The sequence below is a fragment of the Vicugna pacos genome, chromosome 16 (assembly GCF_048564905.1).
Source record: "Vicugna pacos chromosome 16, VicPac4, whole genome shotgun sequence".
NCBI classification, from domain to species: Eukaryota; Metazoa; Chordata; class Mammalia; order Artiodactyla; family Camelidae; genus Vicugna; species Vicugna pacos.
This window is the reverse complement of record NC_133002.1, coordinates 58,731,771-58,750,799: the sequence shown is the minus strand read 5'-3', so window position 1 is coordinate 58,750,799 and position 19,029 is coordinate 58,731,771. Positions and strand designations below refer to the sequence as shown.

At 45.8% G+C, this 19,029-nt stretch overlaps 1 protein-coding gene across 2 annotated transcripts in view; it reads left to right on the top strand.

Annotated features, from left to right (window-relative positions):
* PRPSAP1 (phosphoribosyl pyrophosphate synthetase associated protein 1) overlaps positions 1–19,029 on the top strand; it is a 44,489-nt gene that overhangs the window by 3,101 nt on the left and 22,359 nt on the right. The window contains exon 1 of one of the 2 annotated variants that reach the window (XM_015235321.3): positions 17,614–18,135. The exons of the other annotated variant lie outside the window; for it this stretch is intronic. Coding sequence (XP_015090807.3) covers positions 17,966–18,135 — 170 coding nt within the window. The 5' untranslated portion in view covers positions 17,614–17,965. Of the gene's footprint in view, positions 1–17,613; positions 18,136–19,029 lie in introns of those variants that run through there. 2 annotated transcript variants of the gene reach the window in all.

The window sequence follows — 19,029 nt, the reverse complement described above, 5'->3', positions numbered from 1 at the left end:
CCTCTGGGCTCTGCCCTCACCTGTCAGCCTCCTTTTCAGGGAAATTCGCTTCCACAGCCCTCAGTGTGGAAGCCTGCCAGCCATATCCCCTCCACTCTTCATCCGGCATTTGAGGGCAATTTTACGAGTCTTGTGGGGTTATCAAAACAAAGCACCACAAACTGGATGGCTTAACAGAAGTGCACTGTCAACTGTTCTCAAGAAGCCCAAGATTAAGATGCTGGCGGGGTCAGTTCCTTTTGAGAGCCCTGACGGAGAGCCTGTTCCAGGCTTCTTCCCTTACTTCTCGTGGTTGGCTGGCGAACTTTGGGGTTCCTTGACTTGTACGTGCACCACCCAGTCCCTGCCTCCATTATCCCATGGTCCTCTTCCCTGTGAAAGATTTGGCTGATTGATTCTTTTAGGGTCTGCATTAACTCCTGTGGGCATGTTCTTTTCCAAATGCAGATTACTCTGGGAGGGAAATCAGTAAGTTATCAGGACTCTAGTGTGAATGGATGTATCACACTTTTTTCTTTTTGATTTTATTGTTTATTGAAGTGTAGTTGATTTACAGTGTTAGTTTCAGACATACAGCAAAGCTATTCAGTTATACATATACGTATATATATCTTTTCAGATTATTTTCCATTATATGTTATTACAAGAAATGGAGTATAGTTCCCTGTGCTACACAGTAGGTCCTTGTTGTTTATCTATTTTGTATCTAGTAATATGTGTCTTGTTGGGGAACATGGCTGGCCGGCATTGCGGGCAGTAAAAGAACTGACCAGAAACAAAGAAAGTGAAGAGACAAAGGAAAGTTTAATAGATACGTTGCTATAGGCAAGAGCATTAGCTATTTTGTGCGGGCAGTTAGTTTTGTTGAGATAAATACACATCAAGGGAAGATGTTTGTATCTTGAAGAAATGCAGGCTTGCAGAGGATCCAGAAGCCCAGAATGGAGGTTAAAAGTGTCTGTTAAAAGTGTCAGTCGGCCCCGGCTCTGGGCATAGGGGCACAGGGAGAACCCTGGAGTCCGGGAGTGGGGGGTTTATGGTTTTAGAGAAACTTCAAAGAGACTTCACAGAGTGCCAGCCAGTTCTGCGTACTTGTTAATCCCAAACTCCTAATTTATCCCTCCCCCCCAGACGTATCACACTTTTAATTAAAAAATATAACAACAAGGGGGTGGTAGGTCATAGCTCAGTGGTAAAGGATGTGCTTAGCATGCACAGGGTCCTGGATTCAATCCCTAGTACCTCCATTAAATTGAAAAAAAAATTTTTTTAATTCAAAAAGGAAGAAATTTTTATTTTATTTTTAGGGGGAGGTAATTAGGTTTACTTATTTAGTTTTAGAGGTGGTACTGTGGGTTGAACCCAGGACATTGTTTATGCTAAGCATGTACTCTACCACTTTAGCTATACCCTCCCCCTTAAAAGAAATACATTTTTTAAAAATTGAAAATATTGGGGAGGGTATATAGCCCAGGGTGGAGTGAGTGCTTAGCATGAACGAGGTCCTGGGTTCAACCCCCAGTACCTCCACTTAAATAAATAAATAAACCTAATTACCTCTCCCACCAGCCAAAAAAAAAAATTAATTAAAAAATAAAAATATCTATAGCCATACTAGGTGTCTCAAAAGAGGGGAACAGTGCATGTTCATGTGGGTGTCAGAGGAAAGGGTGTCTGGGAGCTGGACCTGCCCCCCTCCCAGTGTAGCTGACCTGTTCAGAGGAGTTACTTATGTCTGCACTGGCTGCCAGGTGGCCTTGCCCAGGCTTGCACACCACCTTGGCCCCCTTGACTTTCAGATCTTACCTCACACCTTGGCTTAGAGCATCTTTGGCTTCCTGAGCCAATGGGTTTATTCCCCTGTCCTTGGAAGAACAAAGCCGAGTTTTGTGTTAGTGTATTGGGTTCCTATTGCTGCACCAATTTATTAATAATCTTGCAGTCCTGGAGGTCAGAAGTTTCAAATGGATTGGCAGGGCTGTGGTGCCTGTTCTAGCTTCCAGAAGCCACCTGCATTCTTTGGCTCAGGACCCCTTCCTTCACCTCCGAAGCTGGCAGTATAGCATCTTCTGGTCTCCATCTGACTTTTGTTTCTGCTATCACATCTTCTCTATCCTTCCTACCTCCCTCTTACAGGGACCCCTGTCTGTGATAACATTGGCCCCATCTGGATAACCCAGGGGAATCTCCCCATTCAAGAGCCTTAACTTAATTCAATTTCATCACCTCTGCCAAATCCTTCTTGCCATATAAGGTAACACAGGTCCCTGGGATTACAACGCAGACACCTTGGGGGGCTGTTATTCTGCCAACCACAGTTAGGTAGGGAGAGTCTGGGAACCATGTCCTTATTTAGCTACAGAACCTTCTTTCTTAGCATTCCCACCTCCCCAGGGCTACCAACTGACCACAGATCAGGGACTTGCTTTCCCCCAAATAAGCATTTGTCGTATGGGGCCGAAAACAGCCTTGCTGACGTTGACATGTGATTCTGTAGTCTTTGTGGTCTTTGACTCATCAGGCAGAGGCTCCTACATTTTTTCCATTTTTTTAAAATTACCCAAGGGAAGAAAAAAAAAATTACTGAAGAGAGAGAAATTGGCATCTTTACTAAAACATAGTAATTATAGCTCTTCACCTGAGGAAGGGCTGGGGAACAGGCCCACCCATTCATTTCCAGCCTGGCAGAATTCCCCAATCCACTTTGCAGGAAGCCCACTGGGTGTCACACAGAAATGAGTGGCCCACTTAATTCCGGTCATGTGACCGAATAGTCCAGCTACTTCTGCTTCTCTGTGGTAGGGCTGGACCAGGCCAACCACATAGAGAACTGTGTCTAGAAACATTCCATAGGCTCCTGCTGACATCATCTCCAGTTTGGGCCAAGTACAGGCTCTGAGCAGGTCTCCAGTGCCCAATTCCACATCCTGGATACTTGTGAGGCTGCAGCCAGCCCCCCACCTCCACCAGCACTGTTTTTAGGGTTTTTTTGGGGGGGAGTAGTAATTAGGTTTATTTAGTTATTTTAATGGAGGTACTGGGATTTGAACGCAGGACCTCGTCTATGCTAAGTGTGTACTCTAACCACTGAGCTATACCCTTCCCCCTAACTGTGCCTGGTAATCACTTGCTCGTTCAAACTGGTTGAGAGACCCTGTGCACTGGTGAACATCTCATTCAAGGGAAGAGAAGCCAACAGTTGTATGTCAAACTGCTTTGGGTGAGTCCCAGAAGTAGAACTTCTGGGAAGCAGGAAGGGGGGCTGGCACCTCTGCAGTCGGGGAGCAGGAAAGCCCAGCCGCTTTTATCTCGCAGCAGCCTGGCGTCCAGGCCAAGGGGATGGGTGTGTACACGGTTTTCCGGGGGCTTTTTGTTGTGTAATGTTTTCCACTTTCACATCTCCCCAAAGCTAAGCCGTGTCCTTGGACTATTCCCAAAGCAAACAGACAATGGGCTGGACGCAGTGCGTTTGCGCTTACGGCCTAGGGTGGTTTCCTCCTACCTGCGGATGGACCCCTTCCGCGGAGCCAAGGTGAAGTCCTCTCTCACCGGCTCCACAGAAGCGCACACCGCCTCCGGGAACGCCCGATCCAGGCGCCCTGCTGGCCCCTGGTGTCCCCCTCGGGATGCGCCCCTCTGCTCTCATCTGAAACATGCAGCCCTTGAGGCCTTCTCCTTCGTTGGAGGCAAAAGAGGGACCAGCGCCCTGCTTCGCTAAGTTGCAGAAAAAGACCCGAAGCCAAGAGTGGCTCTTGCATGCCCCTGACGCTCATTATCCACATCCTGAAAATAGAAATTCCTCTTCCCTGGAGGCTGGCCTCCTGAAGGTCAAATCGTTCGATTCTTTTCAGACACACCCTGGTAATTTAAGTAATGATTATACAGGATGGGCTGGACAGCTGGGGCCGAGGAGAGGGACCCGGGGCAAGGGACATCGTAACCTCATTCCACACGGGTGCCCCTAAAGGCTTTGCGCAGCCAAGGGAATGATGGTTCTGATCAGACAGGAGAGCTATTTCCAAAAGCAGTTCCTTGTTCTTTTTGCACATTGCCCTCAAGTGCTGACCACGGCAACGTGACTGGCATCTTGAAAATGAGTTAAGATGTCATTTCTCCTTCAAGACACCGTCAGATGATCCTAGCAGCCTCCTCTGAAACTTATTTCAAAATAGAGTGGGGAACCAAGTGATTACCTGTCAAAGCTTATAGACTAATTCATGAAATTATTCTTTAAAAACAGAGGATGCAGTGGGCCTGGAGGATGCTCCTGAATGGTGAGGAGCTCATAGGTGGCAGCCAAAGAATGTCTCCTTTCTTTTCTCTTTCTGTCTCCTTCCTAGAAGAGCAGTCGGTGCAGCTCTGCACACAGAAGTCCTCGAGAAATGCTTATGAACTGACCTCTCCCAACCGCATCCCTCTGGCAGATGCAGCAGAGCATCTAGGGGAGGGAGCCCCATCTGGGCACCAGGTGGCTGCTGCAGAGAGCCCAGGAAGGGCACGGTCCAACACCCACCTCCTCCAGGCTCCCCACAGCAGGCTGATGGGCCCCAGGAGGGAGGGATAGACAGCCAGCTCCGATGCAGAGTTAAAACGACACATCAGTCTTCCTGACTCGCATGACCTAGAAAAACCCATAGCCATCAGAACTTGGCATTTGCAAATGAGCACAAAGATCCTAGCATTTTAGGCTGAGTTCCAGATGCCACGTGACAAGTATCTGTGACCACTTGGTGCTCAGATGCAGAACTTTGAGCACTTAAGGAGGGAAGACAGAAACTGCAGAATATGATTAGCATGAAATCAGATCTGCCGCCTTCATCTCTTGGCAGGAGTAAGTGTTACTCCTAAGGGGTGAGGTCTGTTGAGTCCTCAGGGGTGGATCTGTTACCCTGATTTGCAGCCATTAGTGGCACAGGAGCCGTGCTGACTGGGGAAATGCTGAGTGGCGGCGAGGAGGCGGGCAAACCTGGGGATGCTGAGGGCCGTGTCTCTGAGGTCTCAGGCATTTCTGAAATGCTGAGGACCCGGAGGGGAACAGTAGGAACCCAATTCTAATCAAAACCAAGACATGGATGTTGTATGTACTCAACAAAGACTAGCAGGTCACCCGTGAAAAGATGGTCATAAGAGATGTGGAAAGCAAATCTGGAATACCCACCAGCCCTTGAGAAAAATATCTTTTAAAAACGGGAGACTCAGTTTCTCAAAAAGTTAAACACATAGAGTTACCATGTCTCAGAGCAATTCGACTCATGGGTATTTACCCAAGAGAAATGAGAACACGTGTCCACACAAAACCTTGTACACGTATGTTCATAGCAGCTCTCGTCACAATAACCAAAAGGTAGAAACAACCCAAGTGTCCATCAGCAGATGAAGGGCGTAAAGAAATGTGGCTTATGCATATCATGGAATAGTATCTGGCCATAAAGAGGGCTGAGGTCATGAGCTGTGCTACCGGGTGGAGGAAACTCAAGAATGTTACATGAAAGAAGTGATAGAAGCCAGGTGCAAAAAAGGCCACATACTGTGTGTGATTCCACTCAAATGAAATGTCTTAATAGGTAAATCCGTAAAGACAGAGAGCAGATTGGGCTGGAGGGAGAAGGACATGGGGAGTAAATGTTTAATGAACAGAGGTTTTATTCTGGGGTGATGAACAGGTTTGAAACTGGGTAGAGGTCATGGTTGCACAACATCGTGAAGGTGCTAAATACCACTGACTTGTTTATGTTATGTGCATTTCACCCCATTTTTTTGTATTTTTTTTATTGAAGTATAGTCAGTTTACAATGTTGTGTCAATTTTTGGTATACAGCACAATGCTTCAGTCATACATGAATATACATATATTCGTTTTTATATTCTTGTTCACCATGAGCCACAAGATAGTGAATATAGTTCTCTGTGCTATACAGTATAAATTTGTTTATTCCAATTTTTGTTAAGCATTTTTTTATTGCGTTATAGTCATTATACAATGTTGTCCAATTTTTTTAAAATGAACCAGCAATGTCCCTCTCAGGATCACTCTTTTGTGATGCACAAAAGTCCATTTCTAAGGATGTAGTTGAAATTCTGATTTGGGTTAAAGAAGAAAATGTATTCCGGACACTAGTTAAAAAAGACAAAAGCAGACTTTATTCAGGACTGGGGTGATAGGTGCAGAGACCACTACAGTAGGGTGTTGCAGTGGACGGGACGGAGTAGAGACTGGGCTCAACTCCAAACAAGCAGAAGTGCGAATTTATAGCCTAAGAGCAGGGTGGGGGATCGGTAGATGGAAGATTACTAAGAGGAAACATCAGGGGTGAGGGGCGATTCTGGCTAAACTGACCTAGCAGAACTTGCTGAAGGCAGGCCAGGGGAGTCAGACACCACCTGGGGATGACAGAGGATGGGGAACTGGAACAAATACTGAATGTGATCAGACGTGGAGGATGGGGGGAATTCTGGCTCAACTGACTTAGCAGGATTCTTCCTAGAACTGGACTCTGCAAGGAGGAACACAGAAGCCCTGGGTTTGAGGCTTGGTCAAAAAGAGAGCTCAGATGAACCTGATTAGATCAAAGAGAGAATCGGAGTCTGTGGGACAGTGTGAGCATCCCACCTTCATCTCCATCAGCTTCTCCTGGCACTAATTATTCAGGGTTCAGTACATTAAGCCTCATATAACTGTGCAGAGTCACCTTCCCTCCCCTTACAGGGGTGATGGCTGGCCAACAGGGCTTTGGTGGCAGTATTTGGAGGGACTCACCTTGTCTAAATAGGAGGGTCGCTTGTGGAGGCCCTAAGTGTTGCTCCTGGGCTGTTACGGTTATTTCCTTTTTATTTCTCTGTATTTCCCCTCATAGTCACACAAAATGTAAGGGGGGGCGGTTATTGAGGAATAAATGCAAACAGAAAAGCACACAGACCATAAACTCTGAATGTGTGAACCAGAACACCTGTATTAATTTAAAAAAAATCCTAGAATCTCCTGATACCCCCTCCAGCCACTGCCTCATCCCCACTAAGGATAACCACGCCTGCAGTGTATTTTTTGTATTTGGAAAAAATACCTAAATTTAAAAAAATTATTTAATTATTTTATTTTGGTGGGGGTTGGCGGAAGATAATTAGGTTTATTTATGTTTTTAGAGGAGGTACTGGGGGTTGAACCCAGAACTTTGTGCGTGCCAAACACATGCTCTGCCACTCGAGCTATACTGCCCCTCATTCAAATTTTAGTAAAGTGAAAATACCTTAGCGATGGAAAATTTTACAATCCAGGCTTCTTTATTTGTGAAGGCTCTTCCAAATAAATGGCTCAGACATGCTAAGTGCCTTGGGACACTCCTCAAGGAAAGCAGAAAGAGCCAGCTGGCAACGCCTGTGGGACCGGCTGATGGGGTCATGGGGCATGACAGCTCCCAAACTAGGCAGCACATTGGAACCCCCTGGGGGAGCTTCAACACCCTGAGTCCTACCCCGAGAGATTGTGATTTAACTGGTCTGGAGTGTGGCCTGAGCTGCAGAATTTTTCAAAGCCCCCCAGTGATTCGAATACGCAGACACATTTGGGAACCGCTGACTTAGCATAAAAGGAGGATCTGAAGCCTGTTTTCCAAGCAGGTAGGCAAACTCAAAGGCCTCATGGAGATTTCTGTAACTGCCGCAAAAAAATTCTCCAAGGGCGTCATGGTCGGGGGAGGGTAGAGCTCAGTGGTAGAGCACATGCTTAGCTTGCCCGAGGTCCTGGGTTCAACCCCCAGTACCTCCATTTAAACAAATAAATAAGTAAACCTAATTACCACCCCTCTCCACCCATCCCCCAAAAAGGGCGTCGTGAATTGTCATAGTCCCAGTGATTATTTCATGTCTGGAAATGAGTCAGGCATAGTACAGAAGTGACACATACCATTACAGTCTCTGCCCACATTCCCCCAGACACCGGCGTGGGAATGTGGGACTAGTGACAAAGCTGGCTGCCACCCAGGCTCCAGGAAAAGGGAAGAGGAGGGGCCGACTCTGCAGTTATTACAGTCACTCCCACTAGGGGGTGTCAAAGCCGGCACCCTCGTGCATTGAAAGGACCCAACTTTTATTTCCCTGTTGAAAAGCAATGATTTTGAAAATGCTCTTTCTTAGTATCTAACTGGTATTTAATTACCAGGGGATTCTGTTTTCCCCCCAAAAGGAAGATAAATTCACCTCCCCACTGTGAGGACTCTCACCTTGGTGGTTAGTTAGCCTTGGATGTTCCTACCCTGTCCACCTCCCCACACTGTGCCTTCATGATATCGGTCTGATTTCTAGGAACCTGACTGTTTCTATGGTGGTTATTTCAGAATAGTGTCTTTAAATTTATGAAAGAATGGAGGAGGAGTGTCAGGAAGAAGAGAATGGGAAGGAGGAAGAAATGGGCAGGTGGGGAAGGAGAGGGGGGCTGGAAGGCTCTCAATTCAAGGAGCTTAGCAGTCAGTACTTCGCCTAAGCTGGAACTTGGGCTTGGAACGATGCTTGACTTGTATCTTTCCACCAGCCTGGATATCCCTGGACAGTCACTAGAAAGGCAATTAATTTTTCATCTGAGAAAGGAGCATATGTTTCTGAAAGTACTTGACTCCCTAGGAAAGTGTTCCAATGATATTTTTCAGAGTAATAAATCACCCTAAGATGTATGTAGTGGTAACACATTATCAAAGCAATAATTTATTGGGTCCGTGGTGGGTTGACTGGGCTCTGCTGGCTGGTTCTCACTTGGAGACTCATGTAGTTACAATGTCAATGGGCTGATCATCCAAATGGGTCCCTTCCATGAGACAGTTGAGGCTGGCTGTCAGCCAGAGTGCCAGGGTGGCCCCTCCATGTGACAGGGCGGCTGGGTTCCCTGAGGGAATGTCTCATGAGCGATCATCCCAAGATACTCAGGCAGAAGCTACAAGGCTTCTCATGCCTTAGTCTTGGAAGTCCCAGAACATCACGTGCCACATTCTACGGCTCAAGCAAGTCCCTAAGGCCAGCTCAGATTCCAGGGGAGGGAGTCAGGGCGCCTCCCCCTTGGTGTGAAGAGCATCACAAGCACCAGGGGGAGGAGGGACCGACAGTGGCCATCCTTGGGGACTTCCCTATAGTTACTGTCCTCAGGAAGTGAGAACGGGGACAACTTAGGGAACTGTTTTACCTGTAAGAACCTAGTATGTAGCTTAAGAAGAGACTCCAAATATATTCTTGGGAACCCCAGCCAGTGCCTTGTTGATCAGTGCCCCGGCTTTCCTCAGTCTCTGCACTTTAACTGAAACTTTAAATGAGCAGCTCCCTGCTCATTTTCCACTTCCCTCTTAATACAAATGATAACATCCATCAAGCTCTCTTTTGTGCTGGACATCATGCTAAGCAATATAACACTGTACGTAGCCAGTTTCATTTTAGATTTGTCGTAACAACAAGGTCCTACTGTACAGCACAGGGAACTGTATTCAATACCTTGTAATAGCTTATAATGAAAAAGAATATGAAAAGGAATATATATATATAACTGAATCGCTATGCTGTACACCAGAAATGAACACAACATTGTAAATTGACTATCCTTTAATTAAAAAAAAATCTGTGTATGAAATTTAGGTGAGCCTAATTCAGATTAATAGTCAAAAAAACAGAACTTAAGCTATGGGTTGGGGCTAAAATCACTTTCTCAAAAATATTGTGCTGTAAGAATCATGTCAATGAAATTAAAGAATCATGTCCTTAAAGAAAAAAAAGACTCGTCTTGTTGAAGAGACCATTAAGAAAATGTTGTTTCCAGTAACTCAATAACTAACACCAGCTGATCTCTGCCCAAACTCCCTTTGTCATTGGGTGTAAGGCTCCATTTTAAGGCACCTGATTCCACTTTTCCAGGCATTTTGTTGTTATTGTTGTGATTAATTAAGTCAGCGCTACTGGGGAGTTTAAGCCATCCACGTAAAAAGCCAAACTTGTCTCAAATTACCCCTGCCCTTCCCGAGCCCGGGGGCTCCAGCCCTGAAGCAGGGACGTGGCATCTCTCTCGCATGCCACCCGCTCTGCTGGGCTTACTCAAGAGGTTGAGGCAGGGGGAGAGAAAGGGAAAATAGCTGTGTTCCCTGTGGGGCCTGGTCGGTGGCGGTGATGTGGCTGTCCTGTGCTCTGGGTCTTTACTGCTGACCTAGCTCATTCTCCAGAGCAGGGTTTCTCATCCTCAGCACTATTGACATTTGGGGCTGGATTATCCTTTGTAGTGGGGACCATTGTTTAGCAGTCTCCCTGACCTCTGCCCCCTAGATGCACTCCCCAAGTTGTGCAACCAAAGATGTCTCCAGCCATTGCCACTGTACCCGGGGGGCAACCTTGCCCTGGCTGAGAACCAGTGCGTCTTAGACTTGGGGGGGGGGGTCCCGCTGGCCTGCTGACCGAAACTCTCCTTAATGTTCACCTTCCACCTTCTCAGCCCCTACGCCCCCTGGCCTCTTTCCCCCTCCATGATTTCATCCTACCAGGGATGCTATAAATCTGGCGATATGGGCAAGGAAACATCTTCTGTTTGGCAGGAGCTTCCGCAGAACTCTGGAAGGCACTAGATGGTCTCACTTTGAACCAGTCTTCAGCAACATATTGGTGATACCCTGAAATGCCTCCAAAGGCCTCCACTAAGAATTCCTGCAAAACCCTGGACAGAAGAGGTTCTGTCCTTCTGAGACTCTGCATTGTGATTCCATTTCAGATTTTCCAGCGGCCACCAGAGCAGCTGCTCCCTACCACTGTCCTTGCTGAAGTTGGGAGGGTCACTCCCAGCGCGCTTGGTTCTGTCTGCCCAGTATTTTGCCCTCGGCCCCAGCATGGTTTCTGGTGTCCTATGGAGAGAATCAGCTTAGAGATCCAAGTTGGTATTATTTTTAGAAATAAAGATCATTCAGTCTCAGCTTGCTGAGGCCTGTTCAGAGAACGAAAACAAGGAAAGGCCTCTTATTTTTCCAAAGTTCAAGTCGGAGTAGTGCATAGTGGAGGCAGTGCTTCTGAATCACTGCCTAAAATGTTCTCCTTTGTTGCAAAGACTGACCTTGTCTTCCAAATAATTCATTCCAGGGGGAGAAGGCTGAGCAGTTCTAAACACACTCCTCTTTGCCTCATGTGGCTCATTCTGGGACAATCCTTCCTGAATCTACACCACCCTTTGTCTTCTAGTTTTTAGACCAGAGGAGATTATGTTTCCATAATTCCTGCTGAAATTGCAGCCTGGTTAACAGCAGGATTTTTTTTTTTAACTTGAAAATTGAAATTGGGTTGAATAGGGGAAAATGTCACTTTTTTAAACATTTTTTATTGATTTATAATCATTTTACAATGTGTCAAATTCCAGTGTAGAGCCCAATTTTTCAGTTATATATGAACATATATATATATATATTCATTGTCACACGGGGAAACTGTCACCTTGGGCTGACCAGAGCCGTTTTCATTTTGGCAGGAAATTTCCAGCAAGTCTGGAGCCTCAAGGATCAGCCTGTTCTCATAGAGAAACACAAAAAGCAAAAAACAAAAAACTGGAACTGGGCAGAGAGAAGACTTGCTTCAAAATATACAAAATATGCAAAAAAAAAAAACAGTCTTTATAACACGAGCAGAGGCATCTTCCTCTGCACTCCAGACCCTGGATTAGCCAGGGTTCTCCAGAGAAGAAACAGAACCAAAGTTATATATATCTATACCTAGAAAGCAAATTCTTTTTTCTTTAAAAAATTGTACAACTATATCTCAATAAAAAAATTTTCTTTAAAAAAATTTTTTTATTGAGATATAGTTGTACAATATTATACCAGTTACAGGTATACAACATAGCAAGTCATAATTTTTAAAGGTTATATTCCATTTATAGTTATAAAATATGGGCTATATTCCCTCTATTGTATTAAACTTTCTTTTTAAAAATTTTTTTGGGGGTGAGGTAATTAAGTTTATTTGTTTGTTTATTAATGGAGGTACTGGGGATTGAACCCAGGACCTCATGCATGCTCAGCATGAACTCTACCACTGAGCTGTACCCTCTCTCCCTAAACTTACATTTAAAATAAAATTTAGGGGAGGTGAGGATATAGCTCAGTGGTAGAGAGCAGGCTTAGCATGCACGAGGTCCTGGGTTCAATCCCTGGTACCTCCATTAAAAAAATTTTTTTTATTGAAGTATAGTTGATTTACAATGTTGTGTTAATTTCTGGTGTACAGCATAGTTATTCAGTTATATATATATATATATATATATCAAGCAAATGTTGAAGAGCTGAAAGGAAAAATAAAAAACTTCACAATCATAGAACAAGCAGATTCAAAATAATTAAGATAATAGCTAATTTGAATACAACTAACAAACTTGATCTAACTAACATGTCTGAACATGCACCCACCCCAAACTGCAAAACACATATTCTTTTCAGGTGAATACAGGGCATTTGCCTACATAGATCACTTTCGGGGCCACCAAGTTTGTCTCAACAAGTATCAGAAGATTGAATTCACCTGAAGTGTGTTCTCTCACCAGGTGGAGTCAAATTAGAACTCAGTAATAGATCTCTAGAAATTTCCCAACGTTTAGGAATCAAGCAACTCACTTCTAACAACTCACAAAACAAAGAAGAAATCACAGTGGAAACAAAGATTCTCAATTATGAAAAAATCATGTCATTTTCAGCAAATGGCAAATAGTTCAGAAAGCCACGGACCCAGGGTGTGGTCTAAGGTAGGAAAGTAGGAGATGGGAGGGGAGACTTAGGCCATATGAGGCTAAGGAGTCTGGGTTTGTGGGCATTGGGAAGCCCTGGAAGCTTTTTTAAAATTTTTTAAATTTCTTTTATAGGAAGTATTGAGGATGGAACCCAGGACTTCCTGAGTGCTGGGCATGCGCTTTACCACTGAACTATATCGCCCCAGCCCCGCCCCGCCCCGCCCCGCCCCGGAGGCTTTTAACCTGGGGATCTGGTGCAGGGATGTGGAGGTTAGGTGAGAGATATTGGAGGGGAGGAAGGACGGAACTTGGAAGAATGAAGTCAGTTGGGCGATCCCTGACCGAAGTAAGAGATCAATAGCTGTTCAATGAGTTATTACCACTCAGTGAGTCCACAAATACCAGGTGAGCACCTACTATGTGCCAGGCTCGGGGAAGGCACTAGGGTTACCTTCTCCCAGATGTATTTTGTGAGCCACTATGGTGCCACAGAGATTATTACCCGTAGGTCATAAACTGGGGAGAACTTCCAAATGCTCATTTTTTTTTTTCCTGAAGCTTCACATTAAAATCTGCCGTTCTTGATCCCAGGCTGAGATGAAACGCATAGCCTGAGGGCGCTTCCCTTGATATCAGGTGCCTAATCCCAGCTTCATCCCTCCATGCCTGAGTCAGTCTGGGAGAACAGCTGTTTCCCATAAGATGGCCCCTAAATGTTTATCCCAAGTTCATTCTGTATGACCCTTCCTCCCTAGCTTATCAATGGAGAAATAAAGGAAGTTTGTAGTAATTTAGGCACTGGGGCTTTGTGAAGGTATTTCCAATCTTAAATTTGGTGATTTCTCATCAGAGAAAATGAGATGGGCTGGCCATACCTGATCTGTCTCGTCCAGAGATGCAAGGACAGAGTCAGTTCCTGCCCTTTGGAGCCAACAGTCTGATGGCGAGATAATCACCCAAACAAGTGGAAACCAGCTGGGGACAGGCTAAGAGGCCCTAAGAGAAAGCCCCCAGCATATAGTGCTTTAAGTAAAATAGAAACTGATCTCATGTGTGACAGAGCAGAGGTGGGGGTGTTGTCTAGGGCTGGCAGGGTGGCTCTGCTTCCTGAGGTTAGCCAGCGCCCAAGGTGGTAAATTAACTCTGCTGTCCATATACATATGTGTGTGTGTATGTATACGTATACATACACACACACACACACACCCCTAATGGAATACTACTCGGCCACAAAAAGAATGAAACAATGCCATTTGCAGCAACATGGATGGACCTAGAGATTATCATACTAAGTGAAGTAAGCCAGAAAGAGAAAAATACCATATGATATTACTTATATGTGGAATCTAAAAAAAAAAATGACACAAATAAACTTATTTACAAAACAGAAACAGACTCATAGACATAGAAAATAAACTTACAGTTACTGGGGGGAGAGGGGGTGGGGAGGGATAAATTGGGAGTTTGAGATTTGCAGATACTACTATATATAAAATAGATAAACAACAAGTTTATACTGTATGGCACAGGGAAATATATTCAATATCTTGTAATAGCCTATAATGAAAAAGAATATGAAAAGAATGTATATACATATACACACATGTGTAACTGGATTCCTATGCTGTACACCAGAAACTAACACAGCATTGTAAATTGACTATTCTTCAATTAAAAATTAAAAAATTTTAAAAATAGAAGTAATGGAAACAAGACCACAAGGCATTATTATAATGGAGCACAATTCAAAGCAGTGCACTCTGGTCCCATATTTTGGTGGTTTGTGAGAACATTTATTTCTTTTCAAATGCAGTTGTGAAACTTAGCTTTTCCTCCTACATGTTTTCAGGCTAATAAATTTGCTCCTGTGAGTTTTTAGACTCCTAAATTTTGATAATATGACACCACGAGAATTAGAAATCAAGACTTTAATTTTATTCTTTCAGAAGGAAAAATAGTATTATTCCAGGTAAAAATAAATATTTTTGTGTATATGTAGCAAAAATACAATACAAAATGAAACAAATTTTATGAACTTCTTTCTACGTAGTTTTTTCTTTCTTATTGGAGGCCAACTTTGTAAATTCAAAAAGGCTGACTTACAACATCTCTGCATGTTATACAATGTTTCTTTCTAGATCAATGTTATTTCTAGATTATCTGTCCTTGTGGATCTCAATGAAATTTCTATATGTAATAAATTGTATATAAGTTTAAAAAAAATAGAAGTAATGGGGAGCCACGATGGTTTTCGAGGGAGGTCACTAGATCTGTATATGTAAATCTCACTCTGGCCTATGTGGAGAATAGATGACAAAGTAGTTCCCAAATGTGTTGAGTCATAATAATCAGAAGCCTAGACTCTGATCCTCCAGGGGATGTTCACATCAGGTAGGTGAGGAGGAGGTCACTGTGGGTGGAACCCATTGGGGGGTCCCTGTGACCCTAGTGAGAGACCTACAGCCAGAGGAAGAAGGCAGGAGGGCTTCCAGAGATTTTGGAAGGTAGAATACACAAAATTTGTTTGTTACCCCCACTCTAGAACCCCCTTCCTCTGCTTTCTTTTCTGTTTTTTTTCCCTTCTGTGGTAGGAAGAATAACAGTCCCCCCCAAAGATGTTGACATCCATATCCCCTTGAAATAATCAAGGGGATTATATTGAAATGAAAATAATAAACAATCTATAATAGTACTAGAAAAGAGTTTTATCTGAGCCAAACTGAGGACTATAGCCCAGAAGATAGCCTCCCACCTGAGGAACTGCGCTGGAGAAGTGAGCGTGATTCTCAGCACAGTTTTATGTCTTGTCAACAAAAAACATCAAACAAGTCAGGGATACACTCCACCAATGTTTAAAAAAAAACACAACCCACCAGACTAGCACGTACACAGTGAGTCAGTACGGCCTTGGCCCCTGAGAAGGGAGTCTTATCATCAAAGGAGGACCAGCAGTAGTGTCCCAGGAAGGAAGGCATCTAATCTTTATTTTTAACATGGACATTCTTTACTTCTGGTCAGTCCGTCCTTTTCTTTAATAATTAAAGCAGATGTACAACATACATTTACTACTAAAACGGGCTGTTTTAGTTAGCATCAAATTCAAGTTAACTCCGTATAAGCCAGAATGACTTTCCATACCTCAGTATGTGAGCATTTCTTTTATGCCCCTGAACCTGTGAGTTGATTACCTTACAATGGTAAAGGCGACTTCACAGATGAGATGAGTTTAGGTCTTTGAGACGGGGAGATTATACTGGATTATCCAGTTGGGTGTGCTTTTTTTCCCTTCCCTTCCCTCCTTCCTTCCTTCTTTTCTTCCTTTCTTCCTTCCCTTTTTCAACTGCTCTAGGAGAGAGGAGGTGACCAGGGCAGTAATTCTGGAGAGATAGCTGGAATGTGGGTCTGACTGCTGCAGGCCCCAGGGCAGTTCAATTTCCAAATCCTGAAGTTTCAGGCTTGGGAGGCTTCATGATATAAGAGTTGCAATCAGTTGTCCCTTTAGGTCCAAGGTCACAACAGGCAGAGTCCTCATAAGATTGTACTGTCAATGTGAGAAACGAGAGATAAGTCTCCCTCCTCAATCCTGGGGCAGCTGATAACTAGTGAATCAGATGCTTCCCCGTCCCTTATTTCTTCTTGGACCTGATTCAATAGGTATTGATTGCGTGTCTCTGGAACCCATCACACTGCCGTGGACACTGGGAGATACGAAGCACTAAGTTGCGAATGAAAAATGTTACCTGTCACATCAACAAAGGATGCTGTGGCCATTAGGCCTTCAACTACTATTGGCGCCCAGATGGTGAACCGGAGGGAACTCAGAGACAAGTAGGCTGCCCACTGCCAAGCCCTCAGCCTCTGCATCCACCCACAATGGTCCACCCTGAGGGGACTCAGGATGGGAAAGAACAGGACACTGGCCCTAGAGAGCTAAGGTGCATTATCAAAGGAATGATTTTAGTGAGCCCAGACTCCTGCATCTTCCCATACATAAAAAAGCACTAAATTCACTAACTTGAATTAATTTTTTTAGAATTAAAAATAATTAAATTAATTATTTAATTAAAGTAATCTTTTGATGTTCCAACTACCTGGTCTTTGTTGTAAAAACTCCTATATATCCTGGCTCCTCCCTTACCCCTCGGGAGCAGTCCTTCAGATCTTTCTGAGAGGCTGACTTCCGGGCTTGAAGTCCTAAGAACACCTTCTTAATAAAACATAATTCTCAACTTTTACATTGTGCATTTTTTCCCCAGTGGACAAAGTGATACATGATCTTGCCCTAAGACGACTTATATCCTAGTTAGGAAGACAGATGTTTACAAAGCTAAATAAAAATAGAAGCAACTATACATGGTGCCATACATGGAGCCGTCCAGTAGGCGGGAGCGGCTGACTGCGGTTGAGGTACCTATAAAGACTCAGTGGTGCACCTGTTACATGAGTGGATCTTCGAGGGACGGGAGCACGTGGAAGGGGAAGAAGAAAGGCTTTTCCGAGCGAGAGCAAAGCAAAGACTGACAGAAGCGACTTGACCCGTCTAGAGAGCCTTGTCTTACATGCAGATGCAAGGTTGGAGTCTGGGGAATAAAGATCAGGCTTAGGACTACACGACCTTAGGTGCATTTTAATATCGCAGGCAACCAGCGGGAAATAACCCCGCCCTCCACTTTTCAAATCAATTCCAGCCCAGCGCATGCGCCTCGCAGGGCGCTCGCGCAGTGTTATCATAGAGGCGCAGAGCTAGATCGTCGGCCTACTCGGAGGCAGACATTTTGGATTCTGGCAGAAAAATTGGAAAGGGTGAGACCGCTACCAAGTCACGCTGCACCGCCCAAGAATGTGAGAGAAAAAGAACTCCTTTGGAGGGACAAAAGCAAGCGGAGGAGCGAATCCGTGATGCTTCCTTCGGGAAAACAAGCTTTTAGAGAGTTGCCCACCGCCCTGCCCTTATCTGAGATGGCGGCTGTGCGGGCGCTCTAGCCGCGCCTTTCGGAGTCCCAGAGGGGGCGGTGCCCTCGCCACTCTCTTTGAGGCGGCTGAGGCGCAGGTCGAGGCGAGCTCCGGTTGCGCCAGATTCCTTGGTGGCCTTTGGTCCGAGGAGGTTGCGGGTCTCGGGCCTCTCCCTTCCTGTACCGGGCTTCTTGGCGCCTTCCACAGCCAGGCCTCGCGGCCACCTCGCTCGGAACCGCTCCCCGGTGGAGCCCCGCGCGGGCCGGCTGTAACTGCGCCCCGGGCCGGACGATGCCCAAGAAGCTGCTGCTGCTGCCCCCGCTCTCCGTGTCCTCCGCTTTCCGCGCCCCGCGAGCCTGCCCCGCCGCCCGCCCGGCCATGAACGCCGCCCGCACCGGCTACCGAGTCTTCTCGGCCAACTCCACGGCCGCCTGCACCGAGCTGGCCAAACGCATCACCGAGTAAGGGGCGGGGGGCGGGGATGTCCCGAGGGGCCGCTCTCGGCGGACCGGCCTTGCGCCTCTGCTCTGCCTCCCCCGGGTGAGGGGCAATTTGGCCCCGTCACCCTGCCCCTGGGGGAGGGAGTCGCAGAATCCTGCCGTCTCAGGGCTAGACAAACCCTTGGAGGTGACAGAAGGCACCCACACCCCCGACTTCTGCAGCTAAAAAGCTTTCAGCGGACTCTTACTGGCTTCGCCCCACCCCGGGTCCTTAGCCTGCTCGCCCTCCTTTCGGCTCCCCACTCCCACTTCTGCAAGCCCTGGAGTGAGCATCTCGGAGAGAGGGGCTCTGGATTTGGCTCCCTTCCCCACGGTTGCAGTTGACTTCCGAATCTGGTCATCGCCGTTCCCAGGTCTCCTCCCTGAGACGGAGGCCCGCTCGTAGTTACAAAGCCCGGGACGGGACAGGACGGGACGGGGCGGGGCGGGTGCAGTAGGTGGGGCAGCAGGAGGGCCTTGCAGGTGGATGATGCCCTCCCCTCCCCAGGCGCTCGGACAGAAGCAGAGATGAAGGAGAGGGCAGTGAAAACAAGGCAACGCTGGTGGGGGGTGGGTTTGTCGGGGTTGGTGATAGAAACGATAGGTCTGACCGTATTTTGTAAGTCAGCTGTAGATAAAGTCAGTCATTTGAAGTTAAGTCTTTGCCTTTCCTTGTCTTTTTAACCTAAGGAAGCCTGTGGCCTCAAGTGGCCTTTGGGAATCTGATGGCCTCCCAGTCTTGCCACTTAACTAGCTCTGTGACAGTGCGGGAGAGACTTGATTTTCCTGAACTTAATGGGTAAAATAGGGATGATTCCATCTATTGAGCCTAGAACACTGTGGGCATGAACATAATAATGTCAATCAGGCACCTAG